Source organism: Gouania willdenowi, chromosome 18 (genome assembly GCF_900634775.1).
Source record: "Gouania willdenowi chromosome 18, fGouWil2.1, whole genome shotgun sequence".
In the NCBI taxonomy this organism is placed as follows: Eukaryota; Metazoa; Chordata; class Actinopteri; order Blenniiformes; family Gobiesocidae; genus Gouania; species Gouania willdenowi.
In genome coordinates, this window is record NC_041061.1 from 15598813 (window position 1) to 15623088 (window position 24276).

The window sequence follows — 24276 nt, forward strand, 5'->3', positions numbered from 1 at the left end:
TTGTGTATTTCGCTGTTGTTTGTCTGCTCTTGTTTATTATTCAGCACATTTTTTCTCTTATTTTGTGTGTTTTTGTTGTCTTTCTGTGATTTGCTGGTAATATTTAGTACGACTATCATTTTTAACTAAAAATAAAAATGATAAAACAACATGTTTTTGATGCTTTTATTTGTTAATTTTCCTCTCTCTCTCTCTCTCGTACCCCCTGTAGTGCCATTGCGTACCCCCCATTTGACAAACACTGTTCTAAATAAAGGTCCAGGCAGCTTGTAAGCACATGATGACTTTTACAAGTAGTTCCTCTTCAGGAATCCTGCTTTATTTACATTTTTTTTGGTCACATGATGTAAAAAGATCTGATCTTTTAAAAGTCCAGCAGATGCATGATGTCCATGTTTATTATAATAATTTTATTTCCAAAATAAAAGTCTGGTCATCTGCTGTTGGTAGGATGTGTGACCTTGGTATCGTTTGTAGGACACTGAGTTTCATTAGATGATATTTATTTCAGCATGCTCAGCATACATCAAAACATTGTGAAAAATACATTTTATGACCTTGTTTTCTCATTTTAATCCTAGTGCTTGACTGAGTAGATTAAGAAACAAAACAATGGAAGGTGAAAAATATTGACTAAGCTTCTTACAAGATTTGTAGTCAAGCAACAACATCTTTCCACTAATAAGTCACAGGCCAGGGAATTATTGTGATTCTGAGTACAGTAATAATATCCAGAATATACTGTGATATTCTGACATCTAGTGGACAACAAGAGGAATAGCAGTAATATCAAATAAATCAGTTTTTTTTAGAAGAACCTCGTGTGTAAAATATATAGCTTCTGTTTATAATAATGAAAAATAAAGTTTTGTTTTTTTTTTCTAAAAAGAATTTTAAATTCAACTCTTTACTGAATACAGTACACCCTTTCCGTAAAACTGAGTTGAGAAAATTAAAAAAAAAAAATTAAAAAAAAAAATGTATGGAAAAATATACAAAATGACACACGTTGTATGATGTGGAGGACCAAAACCTGCCAAGATTCAAAATAAAAGAACACAAGTAAAAATAAAAACAAAAGTAAAAATATTTTTTATATGTATACAATAAATGATTAAATGAATAAAAGTAAATGTTATTATTAATAATAATAATAATAATAATAATAATAATAATATAATAATAATAATAATAATAATAATAATAATAAAACAACTTTTGTTTATCAATCTATATTTAATTTTTGGACAATATATATATTTTTAGCGTTTATATATTTAATGATGTACTTATATTCAAACTTTTTTTTCCCCCTACTTATATTTATCCGTCCATCCATTTTCTGACCTGCTTGTTCCTGTTTTCATGGTGGCGGGGTTTATATGTATTTATTTGTATTTGATTTGAATTTTCCCTTTTTCCCTTTTATTTACGCATTAATTTGATTTGAATTTTGGCAAGTTTCACCCTCCATAGTATGAATGGTTTTGGTTCATCGAGCTTTTAATTTGAAGGTGTAGAGGAAATGTCTCTGCTTTACCTTCTCGCGGTGCTGCTGTTGCCAGGGACAACGCAAACACCTGCACACCATCGGCTACTTTAGCGTCACTGGTTGAAACAACTTCTCCAGTAGGATGACATTTACCACACGGCCATAGTGTACTTTCGGGTATTTCTCGCGCACTTAATCTTTGCACATTATCGAATTTGGCATCACGATATAGTAGTTATGACGTCAGAGTTCGACCACAGGCCAAGTTAAATGCCGTGTGTGTCCTAATGTACTTAAGAGACACTTCGAGCTCAAAATGGCCCCGAAGGGAAATAAAAAAGGCTCTGCTAAGAAAGCGGACAGTGCTGGAGCCGCAGCTGTCGACAAGAACTGGGAGGCTGGGCTCATTCAAGCTCCGTTTGAAGAGGTTTGTGCGGTAGTTTTCGGTCACTTTTCTATCAGAAATGTACCCACTTAATGTATTTCATCCTGGTGGTGGTTGATTGATGGACTTGTGTCCCAGGACTCGTGGCAGGCCTGTGTGACTATGGTGGTTGGAAAGAGTCCAGTAGAGGAGGATCTGCTCCCAGTCCTGGCCTCAGCATCACCACAACGGAAGCTTTTCACCTCACTCACATGGGACGAGGTAACTAACTATTTATTTATTTATTTATTTATGTCAATAACAGCAGCCATTGCTGTGTTAACATGTACAACTAGTTCAACTACCAAATGTGTTAGGGATGTCCCGATACAACTTTTCACTTCCGATACGATACCGATATTGCACCCTTGCGTATCAACCGATGCCGATATTGATCCGATACGATGTCAGCATGAATCATACACACTTTTATTTTGTAGTGTGGGATGTTAGAAAAAGCTTATTCAAGTGATGTTACTCAAACAGAGAATAGTCAGCAACAGTAGGTATGAGAAACTGACCCATTTATTATTAACCAATCGGTTACATAAATATTAACCTTCATAATAACTACAGTAATCTACAATTGAATAAAAACTTTGTTGTAGTGTGAACCACAGTCACCTATGGATAGAAGTGCTGGAGCGGAACAATTTATCGGAGCGCTTATATAGGTGATTTTAGATGCAGTCCGATAAAATCCGATATTCATTTTCTGGTTGATATCGGACCAATACCCGATATCAATATTGGACCGGGACACCCCTATTAAGTATATATATATACATATAAGTACTCACGTTCCTCTAATTGAGTTGCTATGGGTACTTTTTTGAGTATTTTTCCAAATCAGTAATTTTACTTGTGCTTAATCATGTTTTAAAATAAGTAAGTAAAGTAATTCATTACATTTATACATCCAAACATTGCTGAGTAAATTATAATTTTTGGTGATTATTTTTTTTATTTCCATTTCATGGCACATTGAATATAGGCAGTGGCTGTCATCAGTACATAATACGTGTCAATTGACCATCAGTCTATGCATACGCAGCGCCCCTCATTGGTCAGTTTAGGTCACGTGATATGTGCACCACATGACTTAAAGTTCCGTCAGTTGTATTTTAGCTCATATTTATTTTTAGCTACCCTGCTAACCCTTTTATTTTAGCCCTAACCCAGGAAATACCCTAAAAAGTAATTTTTTTTCATATATGTATTTTTAAAGGTGGAATTTGCCGTGTTAATTATGTTAAAATGAAAAAAAAAAAATAATAATAATAATATATATATGTCAAAAGTGGAATTCAAACCTACGGGAGTGGAAGGAAGAATCCTTAAGTGAGGCGCCTTAGACCACTCGGCCATCCTGACACGGTGATATCACAGGAACATTACAATTATGTAGAAAAGATCCGGAAACATCATCTTTCGTACAGTTAGACTGCCGGTATATAGATGAGTATTACATACTAGGAGACACTACCTTGAATATAATCCATATGTTCTTAGTCATGCCATTCCTTCAGTTCAGGTTGGGTTTTCTACTTGTTATGTTGTTACCCACATGGCACATGTGGCATGGCACTGTTTTAGAGTTCATACATTTAGCTAGTCTTAGAGCTTGAGAAGTTATTTATTTATGAATTGCATGAATTGGTGTTTTATTTTAAACATATTTGTACATTTTGACAAACCTTTTATTTTATACGGATGCCTTTGTGGAAAATAAATTAAGTTCCATTTGTGCAAGATTTGGTCTCTTACTTTTTAAGTTTTTACATGAGATGTTTACTGTATGCAAGGGAACCGTGGCAACGATTTATTACCAAAAATAAATGTGGGGGTGAAAGTATAGTAACTCTTACTATGCTTACTATTTTATTTAGCTGCTTTTTACTTGTACTTCAGTATTTTATGTATGACTTATGTGTACTTGAGTACAATTTCAATCAAGTAATAGTACTTATACTTGAGTATATATATCAGTACTCTCGTTATAACATCAGCACTTTTTTTGGCATAACTGAGTTATGGAATACAGTATGTCTATCCTGTTGATACATAGATTGAGTGAAGAAGGCATATGTAATAAACTCTGGAATTTTTATTCACAGATCCATGAACTGAAGATGTCAAAAAAACCTGATCAGCGCCCCATGTTCTCTGAGGTAGGATGTTTCAGAAGAATAATATTTAACATTATCACATCAGATATTTTATATTCCCCAACAATCTCCAATGGCTTTGTGATTGTGGTGTGTGCGTGTACACGGGTGTGCAGGTCACGGAGGCTGTTAAGAAGCTGACAGATGCAGGACAGGAGATACCATGTGACCTGATAGCAAAGTTGGTGAAGTTCCAGCTGCTGCAGATCAAAGCCAATGATCAGCAGCGGAGGGCAGATGAGCAGGTGGGGGATGTGACGAAGACCAAGACCAGGAAACTGGTCATATAGTCACACTACATTTATGTACTGTATATATGAATAGTCTGCCCATGCATGTATGTATATATACATATATATACAAGTGTTCGTGTATATGACATGAGTTATGTTCATATAAAGCGTATTTGAGTCTTTTTTTTTTTTTGTATTTCCCATGTAAAGCATCTTTGAGTGTCCAAAAAACGCTATACAAATTTGATGCATTATTATTTATTATTATTATTATTATTATACGTTTATACTTTTCAAACAGGTACAGGCTTAAACATGCAGGATTTTGCAACCACTTATTCTCTTTTTGCTTTGTTAGATTTTTGATTATTACCTTCTCATTGTGGTAAATACACTGCTGTTTATGTTTGAAATAAAAATTAAATCAAATTATATAGTGAAACCTTGTTTTTATTCTTTTGCACAACACAAATCTTGCCCCTTTTTTTCACATTTATTCATTTTGTGTGTACATCGTCCTGTCACACTTTGCTTTGGCAAAGTAAATTTGTTTGATCGTGCTAATAAAGCTGTTTTTTTTTTGCTGCTTTTCGTTTTCAAAGTGCTAACTCATGTTTTGTTCTATAAGGTGGAAGCAGAAAATGCTGCTCATCCCCCAGACAAAGGTGCTGACAAAAAGGGAAAGAAAGCTGCCAAACCATCCAAAGAAAAGAAAACCAATCTTAAACGCAGGGATTATGTGGAGCCACCTACGTTTATTGGTAAATAACTCCTTAGAAAATAATATAAATACCAAATTAACTAGAGTCGGTATATCAATTGTCAAAATGAAATAAAATTAAAAAAAATCCTTGTTTCTCTATATACAGATGATGAGCCGGGGGATGGTCCACAGCACTACATTCTGCTGATGGGCTTCTATCAACCTCACCTGATCAGTGAGCTTAATAGCATGGGTGTACATGTAGCTAATGTCATTGAATTGCACTCACAGCACATCCAAAGTTTTGAAAGTTCAGAAGAACCAGACGGCCTTAAGAGCACTAAGCAAAGTCCAGGAGCTTCTTCTGTTTTGGATGCAGGTAAACGGCTTTAAGGAAGCAAATCAAAGGCTGTGTTTGAAATGTCATACTAACATACTACTCATACTAAGTCTGACGTCTAGATGAGTATGTAGTGCATTCACATTAGATAGTATGGAAAGAACAAGTAAATGAGAAATACCTGGATGTATATACTATTGGGACATTTTTCGAGTGTACATGGTGGGCACACTAGTCATACTCAACCACCCCATGATGCATTGCGAGCGGAACATAAAATGATCCTGAGACTGGCTTCAAGCTATGAATCAAACATTCCCTTTTCAAAACAAAAGCATCTCCTCTTGTCTTCCATTAGTTTTTTTTTTTTTAACACTTGTAAATAGGGCTCTGGTTTTGAAGTTAACCTGACGTTTTGTCAGTTGCACAATGGTGGGTCTCTGAAAATCTCTGAAATGTCAGCATGAAATGTGTTTTATGGATCAAATGACCACATGTTGATATTTGACTTGGTCACTTTCTCGCTTAAAATGCTTCTAGCATTAGCCTAGTGTTAGCATTAACCTAGTACTAGCCTAGCATTAGCCTTGCATGAGCCTAGTATTAGCACTAGCCTAGTGTTAGCAGTAGCCCAGTAAACCAGTAAAGCCAAGTAGTACGTGTTAAAATCCCAGTATGAAAGGATTTCAGAACTTTCAAAGGTAGAGAATCAACAGAGATATTTTGCCTCCGTGTGCTTCAGGTTTTTGTTGTAGGTTTGAAATGCATCTTGGGAAACTTTGAAGTATACTCCAGTGCTTCAGAACACTCATCATCCTAATCATACTAATAGTATATAGTAGACAGTATATACTCATTGAGTTTGTAGTGTATAGTATGGAATGTTCCTTTTTGAACACAGCCAAACACTGTTCTACATGTTCTTGTTTATTTATAAATTGATATATTTCACGTTATTGTTTCCACCGTGTGCCACAGAGGAAACTGATGAAGGTGCTGATATGCTGGCAGAGCAGGCCAGAAGGTTGGATCATTTCTGGTCTGGTCTGAGGCCAACTTTGGAAAGTGGTCCTCCAGACTCTAAGTTACAGGATGTGGCTCATCTCCGCTTCACTGTCTCACATAACTTACTTTCATTCGACAAACAAAACCCAGAGGCTGTGGTGAGTAGAGCTGAGGTTTCAAACACCACTACACACTGCAGATTTTTTTTTTACCCCCCTTTAGTTCTGCTGCTTTTTAATGGACTCAAGCCTTTAGGAAACATACTGTGTGTGTGTCTGTGTGTGTGTGTGTTTCCAGTGTGAATTGGGAAGACATATCTTTGATGGTGTGGCCAACATCATCTATGACTGTCTGCAATGGCGGAGGCAGCATCAGCATTACCAAAACAATGTGAAACTCATCAACATACCTACAATTGAGAGGGATTTAATACCTGAAGAGGTACGCACACACACACTAAAATATTTGCAACTGTATCTTTTTCAATACTAGGATGATTTATCATGTGTACCAGGAGTAATTGAAGCAATAACATTTTTGACAACTTTCACATTTGTCAGAAAAAGATTGAGTCTAACTGTAGTTGAAAGACTTTCCTGAGTTATTTTTTTTATTTTATTTAACTGATATGTTTTATTTATTTCGGACAAACAACAATTTAATACCATAATAACTAAAATATACAATGATGCAAAAATAATCCTTAAACTTCCATACATCCCTTACAATATATCTTCTCCTTTGTTATTTGTAATATGGGAAAAAATATGAGGATCAAAAAGCTTCACTGTGGGATGTTGAGCAAGTCCCTTAACCCCGAACTGCTCCCCAGGCGCACTGCTCCTCAGGGATGGGTTAAATGCAGAGGACAAATTCCATTAATGTAATAACATTACATGGCCAATTAAAGGCGAAAGCCCCGATTTAATCTTTAATCTTTAATAGGTTGCCCATTGTAAAGTAAACAGCAATTTTCAAAGATAAATATTTAGTTTCACTCGTGCCACTTGGCTTTATCATTTAGATTTAATTTTTGACGTTTAAATTTAACATTTAACATTTACATTTAAGATTTAGATGTAACGATTAGCATTTAGTTTTAACATTTAAGCTTTACATTTAACATTTGTATTTAAAATTTAGCCTTTATATTTAAAAAAAAAAATTATTTAAATGTAACATTTAGATTTAACATTTAGTTTTAGATTCAAGAAACAAATCATTAATTTCACAAATATTGCTTTAAATCTGGTCAAAAGTAACATAAAAACATACGTTTTTTATATGTGGTTTGTTGCTAAATGTTGCAAAAACTTGCTGTTTATTTTAGTATGTGCAACAAATCGGCGCCCATCTTTTTCATAATTTATGAATATTTAAAAATAAAGTACTGTCAAGCTGTTATGGATAATTGTAATTGCAAAGACAAAAAAAGGTGGTTAGCAGAGGATGGTTTCGATCCATCGACCTCTGGGTTATGGGCCCAGCACGCTTCCGCTGCGCCACTCTGCTGCGCGGCGAAATGGAAGCAGGCACGATCTACAACCCTAGCATAATGTCTGATCCTTTGCAGCCATCCAAGAAGAAGTCCACCACGAAGCAACATCCATCAAACCAGGGTTAGTTGTTACCGTCTTGTTACATTTCTCCCTCTCCTACATAAAAGACCTGGTGTTGTTGGTATAAACCCGGGTTTGATCGTGTTTTCTCTCCTTGCTGCCAGTGGCTGAAGTGTCTAAACTCTCAGTAGATGTGGACATGACTCATTATCGCTCTCTGCTGGACCTGGTTCCCCCTGAAACCTGCTCAGTACCCATGATCTTACACTGCATGCTGGAACAAGTATTTGTGAACACGAGCGACAGTCAGGTGATACTTTATAATTAAATAATGAAATTTAAACATGTTTTCTTTGTGTCTTTTTTTTTAATGAGGTAAGAAAAATAATGAATTAAGCATGAATGTATGCGTTCCGTGTGCAGGCGGTGAGTTCTGCAGAGTGTGATGTTGTGGAGGAGCCCAAACCATCCACTGGTCCCTGGTTAAGCCCTCAGGTGGTCAGCGACATGCTGCAGAGATTCCTGCCTCTGATCCACACACAGGAGGAAAGTAACTTCCTCATAAATGACCTCCTAACTACAGTACAATCTGAGGAGGATAAGAAGGTACAATGAGCAAGTGTAAATGCATTTTTGGGCATTCATTTCATGAATGTTTTGTTTTTGATGTGCATTCTGTTGAACTACCAGTAGATGGCGCGAAAGACTACATAATTAGAAAACAGTAGTAGACCCATAAGTATGGAGGTAGATTTGTGTCATCTACCTCTAGCTGCCTTTTGAGTACAAATAGATACCAAGTAGATGTGAAAAAATATATCAAGTTTGATTTGATTTATTTATTTTGATCATGTAAAATGACAACTTAAAAGCAGTTTAAAATAAAACGAAATAAATCAAGAAATGACAACAAAACAGTATCTTGCATCTTCAAATTCTTAAGCATCTCAGTTTACATGAAGTTACATGAAGGAGTAGGAAGAAGTATGAACTTATCTAATCATACCTCTTTCATTTTTTCTCCTTAAACGTGAACAAAGTCTAAATTTACTAACAATTTATAAACTATAATGTGAATAAACAATCAATGTAATATAATACTCACACAGAAACCATGCAAATAATTGTTTTTCACATTAACTACACCTAATTTTCAAACAATGCACCATATCCCGCAACTTTTTTACTCCAAATCACAAAATTATTTATCAACATACCTCTGAAGAATTATTTCTTTATGCCTTAAACAGAATTATGCTCGGAATTATGTTAAATTCAATACTCAGTTTGTTCCACAGTTTAGCTCCACAGATTTGATTCCCCTTTTAAATTCTAACCTTCCTCTCTTTTATGAAACATTTCCTGAATATTTTCAAAACATTTCAGAATTTTGGATTTTGAAAACAGGTCATGTGTGAACCCCAAAATCAACATTATGAACAATTCTGAACGTTCTTTTCTGCAGAATGAAAAGTGGTTGAAGTGAAGTCTAACTGTCTTATCTGAGCTTTTAGTGAATATCCTTTACTGTATGTCCATAACAGTAATATACTTTCTTCTGATCAGAGTCTAGTGGAGAAGTTTGGAGGAACAGGAAGTCAGAAGACAGCAGAGGAACCTGTGGTTATCAGACACTGTAATAAGAGGGAGTTACGCCTGCGGGATGTCAATGTGAGTCAGTTTTTAAAATATTGTTTCTCATAAAATTACATATTTGTCTTTATAAAACCTGTCAACAAGGGTATTTTTCTGGGTTGTGAACTTTTCAGGCAGTGCGGGGGTTTGATCCAGTAGAGGTGGAGGTGTCCATGATGAGGCTGTCCTCTGTGTGTGAGCTGATTCAGTCTGTAGCTCAGCAGCCAAACAACAACTCCAGTCGGATGGTCCTCAACCAGCAGCTACGACACTACCTCACAGATGGTCAGACCTTTATTATTTTAACCTCTTTGTCCATTGTTGATATCTTTTCTCTATCTGACGTAATGACATGCATCTGATTCTACAGATGCTGTGTCATGGTCAGATGTGGAGCACGTGCTTCATCAGAGTGTGTTTGAGGCGATGCCACTCACCACTGTGACTGAGCACGGTTTGAAACCTCCAGGAACGCCACCAGTCCTTTGCTGGGACAATCCTTTACTCTACGCCCAACAGCAGCTCAGTGACATGCAAACTAAAGGTCTGCATCGCTTCCTTTTTCATTGTTTATGACTTAAAACAGAGGTTTCCAACCTTTTTATGGTCGTGACCCTATTTTGATATCACAAATTTCTGGTGACCTAGAATTAGTTTTTGATCATGTTTGCTATAGTGCAGTATTTCCCACTCTTTTTTGTCCCATGTACCCCCTTTGCATTTTTGTCAAATCATGTGTACCCCCTCTTAAGTACCCTCTCCATAATTTTGCATACTTTTTCATTTCTGGAACAGCGGGCTCTCCTAAACCCCTTACTGTGTCTTGAACATTGGTTTCCCAAAGCTTGATTTACAAATTCAAAACATATTCTTAAATATCATGCAACTTTTATGTGATTACTTCAATATTAAGTAAATACGGTAAAATATAGCGGGGGTCTTCCGGGGTGGGTGGTGCGGGCCACGTCCTACCATGCCTGCAGGTGCAGGCATGGTAGGGCGTTTCTGAGTACCCCCTGCAATGTGCTGCTGTACCCCCGTTTGGGAACCACTGTTATATTGTGTGACACATTTTATTTGAACTGGATTTACATTTGAAAAAGTTTAAGTTTAAAATACAGTTGTTTAATATTGTGTGTGTTGTGTTAATTTAAAAAAGAATAATATTTACAATATTTTTTTTAAATTTTGAATTAATTATTTTTTTTACCAATTACAAAACATTTCATGCGACCTCACACGGGGTCACAACCCAAAGGTTGGAAAACACTGAGTTAAAGTATTTTGTTCATACATCTCTGCTTTCTTTGTTTTGTGACCACAGGCTTCACCTGTCTAAGGGAGGACTCTGATAACACAGAGGTATAACACCTGGAAAAACATTGGTTTTTTTTTGATTTTCTGTACAAAAACTGTGTAAATGTTTCCCTTTTCAGCAGTTTAATGCAGCAGTGTGTCCACAGTTGGATGTATCTGACATACAGCGATGTCGGTTGCGATCGTTGTTTGACTGGCACTACACTGAACACCATGATGCCACCATCTTCCCTCAGGTACTTCAGACAGCAGCTTTAAATTGATCACAGGACCAGCAATGTTATTATGAACTCATTTATTTCATGAGCCACCTTGTTTTTGTCCAGGTTCTCCAGGCAGCGTCAGAGGAATACCACTGCTTGGACACTTTCAGAAGCAGCCAGAATGACAAACTCTTCATTTTTTGTCACAATCCTATGACTCGTCATCGTCAGGTCAAAGAGTTCTGGAATAAGACTGTGCACACAGACGTCAGGTTCAGGTCCGTGCTGAAGGCCTTGTGTTGTGACTTCTTGTTCAAGGTTTAGTGCTCAAACAAAGTGACGTTAAATGTTCTTGTGTCGCGTCTAATTTGGACAGGAAGTATCTGGAGCATGTGGCAGAGACAATTTCAGATTGGACTAGAGAGGAGCAGGAAAAAATAGATGAAACTCAAATCAAAGCACAGAGTCCCACTGAATCTGTCAAAGGTAATGAATTTACAACAGTTGCATTTTTAACATGGAAATACAATACTTGTCTTTTTTTTCCATGAATAGATGAAATAGATGGACCTGCAGAAGAAGAGGAGGAGTCTCTGGAACCAATCATCAGGAAAGAATCCCTTAAAGTGAGTCCAAACTAATGCTGGAACACAAATTGTACATAATTTGAAGCAAATAAGTGTCATTTTAATCTCACATTTCAAATCTGAAGGAAAGATGAACCTCTCTTTACCATCTGATCTATCCCAAATTTCATTTTTATTTAGTTAATTGTTATTTTTTAGTTTTATTTTAAAAATCAGTATGCTGTTTTTATTCTGTGTATTTTATTTATTTACTTTTAATTCATTTAGTAAATTTTCTTTACAGTACATATATCTATGGTATGTGGGTATCTATATACATATATATGTGTACATTCTAATTTTGTGTGACCTTTTTTTTTCTTCTTTTTAATGTCATGGGTATTCAAGAACTATTGCTCTGCTTGATTATTTGTTTAACACTATTGTCCCTATTATTCCCACTATTACTATCATTGCTACTGTTATTATTGACCTTTTTTGGTTTATCCTTGATCCTTGTTGTTTTTAATGTGGAAATCTTTGTTAATTGAGTGCCAAAAACATGTAATAAAATGAGTAAAAAAACAAAAAAACAATAAAATTGCTATCACAAAATTAACCTCATTGCATTGCAGGCCTGGAAATTAGAGCAGGAGCGGCTGGAGGAAGAGGAACTAAGCAAAAAATCAAAGAAAGATAAGCCAAAAAGCAAGCGTGAGAAAGAGGAGGACAGATCCACATCCAAGAAGGAAAATAAAGCTGCATCTGCAAATAGCAGACCTCAGTCCCCCACAGCGCCTCCTGAGGATGTGCAGCTGCCAGAGGAGTCTTTGGATGTACCTGTAAATTAGATTTCACATTCATTGTCATAATTTACCTTAGCTAAATCAGACAGTTTGTATGGAGCTTCATTTAATTCGTCTTCGTGTATGTTTAGGTGAAGGCCTTCACAGGCTACAACATGGATGGAAAGTTGATTCATGTTTCAGGCCAGCTTCAGCGTCTCTACCCATCAGATGGAGGACAGATCACAGTGGAGACTACCACCTTTGTCGAAGGTACACAGCCATAGATGCCATTTAGTATCTTATAATTTAATTTTAAAAATCTAATATTTGTTGTACTTCATCTTATTGCAGGTTCCAGCCTATTGAAAATCGCATTGAAAAAGGATGGGCATCACTTCTTCACACACATCAATCAGTTTGTTGATCTAGTAAAAGCTGTGCCTGCACCCCAGGATGACAAACCTGCTGACCTTGAATCCACTGACAATGGTAAAATGTGGAAGAGGAGCATTAAAACTACCTTCATAATGTCTATTCTTTACTATTCAATGGTAATGTTTGTGTGTCTGTTTCTATCTGGCAGAGCGTGACAAGGTGACACCAGTAAAGCAGGGCTCCCTCTCTGCTCTGCTGGACAATGGAATCCACCTCTCATACAGTTCCTATGGTCCCACCGGCGAATGCACAGGTATTACTAGACACATAACATAACATCCTGCTTCAATATCTATTTCTAGTCTTACCAAAAAGAGTCATACTTCAGTTTCACACTGCACCTTTGACCTTCATTAAACAGGGTTAAAGGTACAGTCTGCAATCAAAGAAAGCTAGAATAGTAGAATAATATCCATTGTTATCCAGGAAGTTTATTTTTATTTGTGCCATAGTATACTGTATAGTCATCTTAAAGATGTAAATCCTTGTTTTAAATGGAAATAAAATGGGTTAAAAGTGACCACAAATGGTGAAAAAGGTGGTGAAATGGGATTTTAAGAACCACAAAAATTGGTTAAAAGTTGCAAATTAGAGTGGCCAAATTCGTCCCGAATAGCAGGGATATGTCAGAGTTGTTAAAGGACTACAGCTGCTACAAAGCTCTGATTGTTTTGTTCCTTTTTTCTGAATTCATAATGTTTTGACTACTGTCAGACTTAAAGGACCATTTCACCAAAGATAACAAAAAGTGTTTTGGAACAGGAATGCTGCTTCCACCTTTTAACAATCATTCCTGTTATTGATGTTTTAGTAAATTCCAAGGAGACTAATGGGGAAATATCTAAGGACGCTGCTAATGACCCCATTCCTACCGATCAGTTGATGGAAACAGACCCGCAAACTCAACAAAGCGGGGACACACCTCCACATGCACAGGTTCCCACCACTCCCATAGATCCAAATCAATCTTATATTCTCTCTGCTTTAAACTGTTCAACCATACAAAACCATTCTCAGTGACATTGACCTTAGTAATGCTGTGTTAAAGGGAGATACGAGCCAAGCAGGTCTGGCATCAAGCCTGATAAAAAGTCTCAACGTGTCTGTTCCCAATGGCCTCCTGCTGCAGTTCCTGCCTGAGGACTCTCAAGGTCAGAAGTAAACTTTATTAGATTTGTGTTGGGAATGCACTGCACACACACACACACACACACACACACACACACACACACACACACACACACACACACACACACACACTCACACTCCTACCCATTCATATGCAGCCTGCTTTGCATTTGTAAAATCAAAAATGTAGGCTAACACCTAAAGTTGTAGCTTTTTTTGCTTGTGTGAATCACTAATTATCCAGTGTGTGTGTGTTCAGCAGAAGAAAAGGGTGTTCTAATTAGACAGAGCTTTCCTCTGCACGCTCCCAGAGAGGAACAGAGATACCTGCATGACACATCACTCTCCAAAGAGCAATCCCGTCTTATTACCAGCAAGGGGGCTGTGATCCGTAGCATGAGGGACGGATCCACAGAGGTAACACATTATGAACACTGATGAGGGTTTGCATCAGCATCAACAACGATTTGTGTATGAATGGCCAGTTAGTTCTGTCGTAAATTCCTTTATTTGTACATATTCTATTATCTGCAGGTGCTGTTTGCAGACGGCTCCGTTAGTTTCAGTCAGGATTCTGGTCCGGTATGGGTGCCAGACATCGAGCTTCAGAAAGTAATCTCTGGAGAGGAAGCCAAGGACGGTGAAGGTCAGAATGAATCAGCACAGAAAGAAAATCATTGTTTGCTCCACCTTCCAATAAACATGATGGTCCACTTGCCAAGAGGATAATTAAGTGGCTGAACACGGCAGTATTGTGTGTGTTCACAGATCAGTGCGCAGGGACGGATGCTCAGGAGGAGAGAGGGTGTTGGTGTACTACCACTCCATCAGGCCATCGCATTTCTACTGTTGGGAACACACACAAGCTGATACCCACCACTCCTCTGCTTACCATTAAGGCCGTGGACCCCATCACTCAGCAGGTTCACATAGTTCCAGCTTTTTTTTTTACAAAGGATTCTATGATTTAAGACAGAGATGGGCAACTTCTATCACAGTGGTGTGATTGTCTGATCCAAGGGACACATTATCAACATTAATGTCAGCATTTAGAATAATGACCAAACTGAGCATGGATACAGGGAAAAAGAGCAAAGGGCTTGTGTGTGTGTGTTTTGTTGTTTGGTTAGTTTCTGGAATAATTTATTTAGAATTGTGTTGTGGTTTTATTTACTTTTCTGTTTTTCTTCTTATTTATCTTGTGTATCATTAAGGTATATTTGTGTATATTTGTTATTATTTCTTGTGTTTTTGTTCATCTTGTGCAACTTTTAATTTAATTAGTGTATTTGGTGTTGTTTTTGTTGTTGTTGTCCTTTTGTGTAATTTATATATTTTCAGTCACTTTTTGTATTTTTGTTGGAAATTTCTTTCTGCTGTTTTCGGTTATTCTGTTCTTTGGTTAATTTTGTGTATTTCTGGAGTCATTTTGTGTGTTTTTGTTGTCTGTTTTATGGTTTTATTTATTAATTTGTTCCAGACAGTTCATATATATACACACATATGAACACATGTACAACACAACTATTTTGTTTGGGGGTTTTTTATGGTTAATTTTGTGTATTTTTGTTGCAATTTTGAGTATTTATTTATTTTTTAAACTTATTTTTTGTAAGGTTTTTTGAACACTTACAGTGGAAAGGTGGTGGCTGCATCCTCTTCCTGTCTTTTGTAATTTGCCAATTTATGTATTTTTATTGTAGTTTTATAGATGTTTCTGATGTTTTTCTTGTCCCTTTGTGTATAAATCTGTAATTTTTTTTTTTTTTGTAATTTTGTTTATTTAGATAACACACAAAATTAGACTTAGCCACATGAGGCCCTCTGAATGCCTGTTGCCCATGTCTGATTTAAGAGATTGTTACAGCTTAATAGATGGATTTGATGTGTCTGCCTAACATGTAGATTTTTAATTATTTGCTCACCTTTAATGCTATGTTTCAAAATTAGTTTAAACAAAAACAGCCTCCTAACTTGATTTATTTCTGTGTTGCCCTTCACAACCATTCTTCTTTGTCGTCTTTCTTCATCAGGTGATGCTGAGCCGAGAGGATCTGGTAGTGTCTGTTCAGAACCACGATGGATCTGTGTGTGTAGATCATGCAGACGGGACCAGGATCACCAGCTTCCTTAGAGACAAATGTCAAGATACCTCCTCTCACCATCTGCTGCTCACAGGGGACGAGCAGACGTGCTGCAGTGAGCACACGCCAGTTCCTCAACAGCGTGCACACATTTACACCAGCTTTACTGCATAATGAATGCTTAAATATAGATTGTGTTTTTTAAATTACTGAGCCAATGTATCTTTTCCTTTTCAGCAGAGCGACCAGAGACTGCCACCCACCAATCAGCTTCCAGTGTCACTCGCAGTGTTCAGGTTGACATCACAGGAGAGACAAGTGAGCAATTGAATATAATTGATGAAAAGGAGTGCAGTGACATTAGTGAGGTTGACATTAAGAAGGAGACAGTGGAGGAGAATGAGGAGAGGAGCCCACGGGAGAGCAACGAGATGACAGTGGCCAATAAAGAGCAGGTGGTGCTGGTGGAGAAGGAGGGCTATGCCACCGTGGTGATGTATCCACAACAACACTTGGCTCATGCGTTTTTAGCAGATGGAACTGTCATTACCGGGAACAACCAAGGAGAGTACGAGGTGTGTTCACTGCACTGTGTGATCAAACATTACTTCTATTACAATTCATCAAATAAAGTCACTACCAACTGGGGATAATTGAAAACAGTCAACACATACGTTCCCACAAATCATCAAGTGGTTTCTAATTCTATTTTCCTTTTCACATGTTGATCCCAGGTGTTTCCATCCAGTGAGGGACTGCTGCAGATTCAAAGTGACGGAAAGTGTGTTTACACCTCTGACCTGTTTGTAGCCTCCAGCCCAGGGGATGACAGTCCCAGTAACAGTGCAGGAATATACACCATGAGTCACACTGACAAGATAGCCTGTGAGGTCACAGACCTGGAAGGGAACTGTTTCAAGGTAAATTTTCACAGAAAGGCTGATGGGTTCGAAGAGAAAACCTTTCAAAGTGAAAACCTTTTTTCCTTTCATTTTTTTTTCTCTTTATTTATTTTTTCTTTTTTTGTCTTTTTTCATTTTCTTTATTTTTTTTAATCTTTTTTTCTCTTTTCATTTTTGTTTTTCTTCTTTTCATTTTCCCCTTTTTTGATTTTTTTTCCTTTTTTTAATTAATTTAAAATAAAAAAAAATTCCATTTTTTTTCTATTTTTTTTCCCATTTTTTCTTTTTTTCTTTTCATTTTTGTTTTTCTTCTTTCCTGTTTCCCCCTTTTTATTTTTTCTTTCTTTTTTTTAATTCAATTATTTTTGTCATTCCTTTTCTCTTTTTTTTTTCCTTTTTTTTTCTCTCTCGAGAGGAACCTGATCATTATTGACAAACACAAACAATGCTTAAGCATTGTGTGCAGAATCAGATACAATGATGGCAATTGTGTTGCAGGTGATGGACGATGGGCAGGTGTCGGTGCTAAACCCCGGTTCAGCACCAAGGACAGCTCAGCAGGATGAAGATGGGCTTGAGGAAGAGGAGGAAAGCGATGTGACTAATGTCATGAATTATCCCAGGTAATGTTCCTTTCGAGTACTAATATTTTTTCCAGTAAATGAACATATTAGAGTCTTACTCCAAGTATGATAACATGTCTCCCTCTAGGTTGTTTATTGTGCATAAGGACGGCTCTGGCACAGAACTGTTGAACTCTCATATTGTTGAGGAGCTGCTCTACCACGCGTACTCTGATCCCAGGATAGCACTACTGAAGGAACCTCTGACAGACACACAAGGTTTGACAACCACCAAATTGAGTCATGTGCTCAAGGAGAAGATGAACTAATAACTAGTGTTTGCCAATGCACCACTCACTTTATTGCTAAATTAAAAATATGTCTGCACAAAACCATGGGAATTTCTAATATATATTGTGTGTCTTTTTCAGATGAGTTTGGAATAACCATCCTGAAGCCCAGCCACCAGAATGTGTGGTCTCATTGGTTAGTTGATAAACAGAGTCCTGACATCACACCTCCTAACCTCAGAAACCGCAGCTGGCACAGCTTCCCCCAAGTGGAGGTACGACTCAATTCACATGTTTCAGGTCGAACCACATGTGCTACTTAACTATACTATAATCATGGATTTATACTCTCTACTGTGTTGCTTCTAGAAAAAGAGCCCAGGTCCTGAATTTGGAACTAATGCAGGACGTGGACTAAATGTACAGTTAGGTGGTTCCACTGCTCAACCTCAACCAGTCTGCAGCTGCCCAAAGGTTTTGGAGATAAGGGAACTGCATCAGCACCGACCATTGACTACACCTCTAAAGGACGTTATAGATTCACGACTCAAGGTGGAACATTTATTATCTTCACAGTTTGAAAAAGTTATAGTAAACAAAGAAAAAGTTGAAGTTCTGAGCTTTTTGAGGCGATTGCAGAATCTGAAGGTGACAATTAATCAAATGTTCATCCGCTTGCAGGATTTCCTTCAGATCTTGATGATGAGAGAACTGCAATCTGAAGACATGAAACCTAAAGAGCTTCGCACTGGAGAGGAGAGAGCTCATGCAAGCAACCTATTAAATCTGATTCTGGTGAATGTACACACACATTTGAACTTTAACACACTTTGACTTTCAAAGATGATAAATTTTTACCAGACTAAGACGTAGTTTAGCCCTCATAGATTAATAAATTGAAGATAATTTTCTCAAAAAAAGATGTTAAAGGAAAGGTTGAAATTGCCGCCCAAAATTTTCTTTTGATTTTGCACTATAAACACTCAATTTGTTGACATGTCGGAAAAGTTTTGCCCATTGCATTGTGGGATGTGGAGTCCTGTAAACGGATACGTACAGTTTTTTTTACTTTATTCTTACCGTGAATTCTTGTGTTTCTTCACCATACAAAGACGACGGTGACATCATTTTTGTTGTAGTTTGTTCCCCGTATTCCTCGGGATATCACAATTAAGCAAAAACACTTCTATGCACCCGTCTCCACATCCCACAATACATTGCGTGGAGCATTTCCGACGATGTCAATAAAAGAGCGTTTACTGTGGAGATCAAAACAGTCTTTCAAGCTTTGACATCTTTTTTTTGAGCGAATTATCTTAGATTTATTGATCCACACTATGCATTTATTGGATAAAAAAATGTAATCTCCAGCAGCATTAAATACTTGCCTGCAATGACGAAAAATTAAATAATTGCTTCTTTTTGTAGTCTTTTACAGAGGAGGATGACACAAGTCCATCTGTCCATAAAACCACTTCAGGTGTGTAACACAAGCTTTGAATTGAAAAATTGTATAAACAATAACATGGGAACAAAAATCCAAACATTCCACCTGAATCAAATTTAGAAAATCATGTCTGCATTTGTGGAAATGTTCCTTCTTTGTGCTTCCACAGTGGACATTGCCAGCCTGTACAGCCAAGGCATTGGAGCTTTAACCGAGCACTCAGATGTTTCAGACGACACAGCCACCGTAGCCAGTGACAGCTTGGAAACATTCAAATGGTGTGTAGATGATCCAACATGCGATTGCCTTAAAATGTGCTGCATTTGTAATACTTTTTCTGTTCCAGTTCTTCAGATAGAAAATATTCCAAGTGGAATGAAAGACTTGGAGAAATCAGGTACATAGACTGTACAGATGTTGGATTGTAGATGTTTTATTCCATCAATCAAAACAACTTTTCATGTTTGACCTAAAGGAGCTTTTCTAACTAAGTTTCATATCAATAATAATGGATCTAATTAATGCAACTACTAGGGTGTAGCTTACAATGATGCATAACAGAATCAAAAAAAGCATCCATCTCCATTTAGAATCTGCAATAATAACTATATGTGTGTAAATTCAGGTGGGATTTAAGTGAGGAGAGAATGCTTAAAGAAGCTCTGAGGAAGAAGAACGTCGTTCCTTTTTTTCACCCAGAAAACGTCAACTTATATGAGGTACTGTATGTATAACTTCATCATCGATCTGGAGAAAAAGCTCCACAATATCTGTAATGAGGAACATAAGTATTTGAACACCCTGCTATTTGCAAGGTTTCCCATTTCGAAATTTTGAAGGGGTCTGAAATTTACATCGTAGGTGCATTTTCACTGTGAGAGAGAGATTTTTTTTTAAAATTCAGGAAATAATCAATTTGAAAATCATACAATGTGATTTCCTGATTTTTTTAATTTTTTTATTAAAAGCAAAATTGCAGGGTGTTAAAATACTTATGTTCCTCAGGAGAGCATGCTTAAAGAAGCTGAGGAGAGAATGCTTAAAGAAGCTCTGAGGAAGAAGAATGTTATTCCTATTGTTCACCCAGAAAACGTCAACTTATACAAGGTACTGTATCTATAACTTCACATCATCGATCTGGAGAAAAAGCTCCACAATATCTATTATGTTATAGTTTCATTTATTTTGACAACTGTTCTTTGGGAAATCCTCTTTGATCTCCTTATATGTTTCAACTGACAACTGGCAGTCTTCATCAGAGGCATCTGCTAATCAATTTGATGTTTCTTTTGAAGTTTCTGTGACTTCCACATAATAAAAGACAAAAGATTCTCAAAGGAACAGTTGCCTGAGTAAATTAAACCTTAACATATTCAAAAAGAAGGTTGCTGAAATTGCTACGCAGAAGACAAGGAAACTTAAAGGGAAACTCAAAGCGAATGGCAGTTCTCAGTCGAAACATGTTAGAACATCAAAGTTGATTTCCTAAGGAAAAGTTCTCTGAATGAATGAAACAATAACCTATTCAAAAAGAAAACAAAAAGAATTTTGGTGCAATCCACAATATCAGTTTGGTACTTGAATGCTGGAGGAGACACACAATTGTTTTTTTTCCAGAGTATGCAGCCGCTCCAGAAACCTGACATGAGGAGTCTATCCCCGGATCTCACTACAATAAAGTCAGAGAGTGAGGAGCTTCTCCTGAACGATGTCCCACAAGAGAGTAGTAAGTCACTGAGAGCTCAGCGTTTACCGAGAGACGCTTAAAAGAAGCCTGCTTTAAAACGGCTCCTGGGTGACATCCATCTACTATAAGAAACTGACTTGAATGTGTTGTGGAATTTTGTAAAAATATTCTCTGTTTATTACAGCCCCAAGACCCTTAAACCCAACACCTTCACAATCAGCTAGGTAATAAAAACGCCCTGTGATTTATTTTATTTTGTTTTTATATTTATCACGGGTTTAGTTTCCATTGTTATGTTTCACATTGTTTCCCTCATAGCCATGCAGGAAGTAGGAAGCCTGAAAAGAGATCCACCAATCCAACCCTGCAGAGTGCTGGTTTGTGACCTTTCTTCCCCTCATTAACGACTCAATCTTAAAGCTGCATAACCACATGAATCATATTTATTTTTTAAATTACCTATCAGTATGTCATCCAAAAGTTTTTATCCACCACTGATGCCGGAGTGACCCCAAAAACCCTGCCAAAGGGACACTTCTGGTAGTTTTATAATGGTGGATGTTGATATTCTGGCTTCCACGGAACCACCGGATTATGGCCGAAATCTGTGTGTTTTTCAGCTTTGGGGTTGTGACCACATGTGTGGTCGCTTAGAATTTAAATGGGGTCCCTTGAAATGTCTAGTAATTCATAAAAAAAAAAACTAAAACCCAACACATAACCCTAATTACCTATATTCTAATACTTTCACTTTCTCAAATAGAAATCTAGTTCTAATAAAATGCAGTCTGGCGACTCTGTATTTGTAAAACAGTAAAACAAACATGATCAAAAACTAATTCTATGAAAAAAAAAAATGTCTTTTGGGGTGATCTGTGATATAACAAAATGGGGGTCATGAGCCAGAAAAGGTTGGGAACCACTGCCATAGGCAATCACGGGGAAAACAGTAAATAAAGAATACCAAACATGGTGTCAAGTGTCCAAAGAGACAAATGAAATCACGCTACCATTTAAGTAAAAATACTTAAAATTCCACAATGCAGTGTACAAAAATGTTTTGAATTTGACGTCACATGACCATTTTACAATAGCCCGTTTGTTTATGGTGGAGAAAAAAAAAAAAGTTCTACCTTCATCATTTGTTCCCTATCAGAGTATTTATGAGAGCAACCTTTAGATGACGTACAGATACAGCACATTGTTTGTGCATTTTTGTACATGTGTGCATAATTGTGCGTCCCCGGTCATGTGTGCAGATAAAAGCAGTGTGAGGGGTTCAGGCAGGTCGTGTAGATCACTACAGGTGGACGTGACGGGACAACCGAGAAAAACTAGAGTCAGGCTGCCAGCTGCCATCCTCAGCTCCAAACCCATCAGTGAGCCAAACCCACAGGTACACAAATCTAATCACACATTTAGTGCATGATAAAGAAAGTATCAGAGTTAAATCATATTTATTGGTATATGAGATGTAGTTTGTATATAGGTCATCTATTCACTTTTTTACTTTGAAATAGATTATGGGCACAACGTCTTGTGTCATAGAAAATGTAGCTAGCGAGTGGCTAATCAATAAATATAGCTTTTTTTTTTTTACTCCAGCAAGTTCATTTTGTCTTTGTTTTTCAAATAATACGTTACAGTTCCATTTCCTTTTTTCAGGAAATGTACTTTGAAATTTACTTTAATCTCCTGACATGTTTCGACTGCCAACTGTCAGTCTTCCTCAGAAGCATCTATTGATTGCTTTGATGTATCCTTATGAGTACTTCCTTCAGGAAAGCATCTACTGATCGCTTTCATGTGTCCTCATGAGTTCTTTGTAAATTTCAATATACATTTTCTGAAAAAAGTTGTCTGAATAAATGAAACCTTAAAATAGCATTTTTAAACAAAAATCATGAGGGGCTTTACTTGTTTATTTTTTAAATATTAAACTTTTTTTTCTTTTTTTGAAAAAAAAAAAAAAAATCAACAATATTTATTTATTTATTCAGTTTATTTCCGACATGGATGCATTCACAGAAGTTTTGTTATTCTTTTCTTTTTTTTTTTTTTGCACATGCCGAAAAAGGAGACAAGAGAAGCAGTTTGCTCTATTAATTAATATTATGATAATGAACGTGAGTCATCAATCATTTGAGGGTGTAATCCAGGGCTCTTATTTTGAAAGATCAGAAGTGGAAGTTCATATTTGTGTGTACAGTATATGACAATAAAACTACATCTTTTTACCCTTCCTTTTTACCTTTTGCATATTATCTATCCATCAAAGAAGAAGTTGCACCTGTTATCATGTGTTTTCAGGAATAGCAGATATTATTGATGTCTGCATGACCATTGCTGTATTTTGTGGGTGTTTCTTTTTATTCCAGTTCTGGGCTGTGGATCAGCCAGTGAGGAGGATGTGTCGCACTGTTTCTCTCGCTGACCCCACTGTTATTATCAGGGGCTTTGAGCTTCTCCCCTCCAGGGTTGACTTTGGTACGGTGCGAGAGGGAACATCTTCATCTGTTACCGTAATCATGAGGAATGTGGGCGTGGACACATGCAGGTATGGTGTCGACCAAAAGAAAATCATACTCCACCGTTAACCCATAACTGAGTCTATTTACTTTGGTCCCATCAGGTTTAAGGTTAAACAGCCTTCTTCTATCACTGGCCTCCGTGTCAACTACAATCATGGACCGGTAAGTTACCATCAAACTGATTCCCTCCTTTTTTTTTTTTGAAAACATTTCTACATTTTGTCATGAAGTAATTTGTCGGCTTCTTTTCTGTCTCACTATGTGTATAGGTAGCAGCAGGTTTGCATGTAGAACTGCAGGTTCAGTTGTTTGCCATGCGTGCACTTCAGACAGGTGTAGCAGAGCCACACACATCCATCTCTGAGGATGTCATCATTCACACTGAGACAGAAATCCTGCATCTGCCTGTCACTGCTAATATCCTCTGCAATCTAAGTCAATAAAATCCTTAAAGGAACACCTCTTCTTGTTATATTTTAACACTTTATATTGCATTTATATCACGTTGGAGTTCAGGAGGAGTTACGTAGCACATAACCAAACTAGTGTTGGTCCTTATCAGTGCCACCTGTCATCTCTGTGAAACTACATGACATTTATCTAAAGGACCAAACCAGAAGGTCATATCCTTCCCGGTCACTGGAAAACACTGCAGCGAGGAAACTAGTTTTTCCTGTTTGCTCCGACAGTAAACACAGGTCAGTTTGTGTCACCCACACAGCCAACTAAATACTACACTTTTGCATTTATGGTAACTATTACTGCTTGTTTCTCCT

General features: G+C 37.0%; 1 protein-coding gene and 1 non-coding gene across 10 annotated transcripts; one reads left to right on the forward strand and one right to left on the reverse strand.

Annotated features, from left to right (window-relative positions):
* The first annotated feature begins 1535 nt into the window (after window positions 1–1535).
* On the forward strand, window positions 1536–23958 carry spag17 (sperm associated antigen 17). 9 transcript variants are annotated; one of them, XM_028475207.1, is made up of 48 exons: window positions 1536–1919; window positions 2016–2138; window positions 4034–4087; window positions 4201–4329; window positions 4946–5078; window positions 5187–5399; window positions 6339–6523; window positions 6663–6806; window positions 7939–7984; window positions 8089–8234; window positions 8348–8530; window positions 9491–9595; window positions 9694–9844; window positions 9930–10103; window positions 10884–10921; window positions 10996–11112; window positions 11203–11357; window positions 11456–11565; window positions 11635–11705; window positions 12281–12481; window positions 12583–12703; window positions 12785–12922; window positions 13017–13121; window positions 13680–13804; window positions 13917–14019; window positions 14256–14413; window positions 14531–14642; window positions 14765–14919; window positions 16030–16195; window positions 16318–16655; window positions 16815–17000; window positions 17481–17605; window positions 17694–17824; window positions 17977–18110; window positions 18205–18387; window positions 18517–18630; window positions 19264–19315; window positions 19452–19560; window positions 19629–19679; window positions 19908–20001; window positions 20288–20389; window positions 20900–21008; window positions 21154–21193; window positions 21288–21346; window positions 22229–22365; window positions 23348–23526; window positions 23602–23662; window positions 23770–23958. In XM_028475207.1, the coding sequence occupies exons 1-48, from the start codon at window positions 1809–1811 to the stop codon at window positions 23941–23943; spliced, it is 6150 nt and encodes a 2049-aa protein (XP_028331008.1). In that variant the 5' UTR covers window positions 1536–1808; the 3' UTR covers window positions 23944–23958. The 9 variants fall into 9 exon arrangements, with proteins under 9 accessions (XP_028331008.1, XP_028331009.1, XP_028331011.1 ...); XM_028475208.1 differs by having other exon boundaries at window positions 8116–8234; window positions 12281–12487; XM_028475203.1 differs by having other exon boundaries at window positions 1537–1919; window positions 12281–12487.
* Window positions 7806–7877, reverse strand: trnam-cau (transfer RNA methionine (anticodon CAU)). Its single transcript has one exon. It is a non-coding gene; the product is annotated as a tRNA-Met (tRNA).
* Window positions 23959–24276: the final 318 nt, after the last annotated feature.

What these genes read in the sequence shown, in the direction of transcription:
- spag17 (XM_028475203.1), top strand. Translation starts at nt 1,809, where the DNA reads ATGGCCCCGAAGGGAAATAAAAAAGGCTCTGCTAAGAAAGCGGACAGT. An exon ending in GGACGAGCAGACGTGCTGCA is followed by an intron (nt 16,196 to 16,317) that starts GTGAGCACACGC and finishes TTTCCTTTTCAG; the next exon opens with CAGAGCGACCAGAGACTGCC. An exon ending in AATGTCATGAATTATCCCAG is followed by an intron (nt 17,606 to 17,693) that starts GTAATGTTCCTT and finishes GTCTCCCTCTAG; the next exon opens with GTTGTTTATTGTGCATAAGG.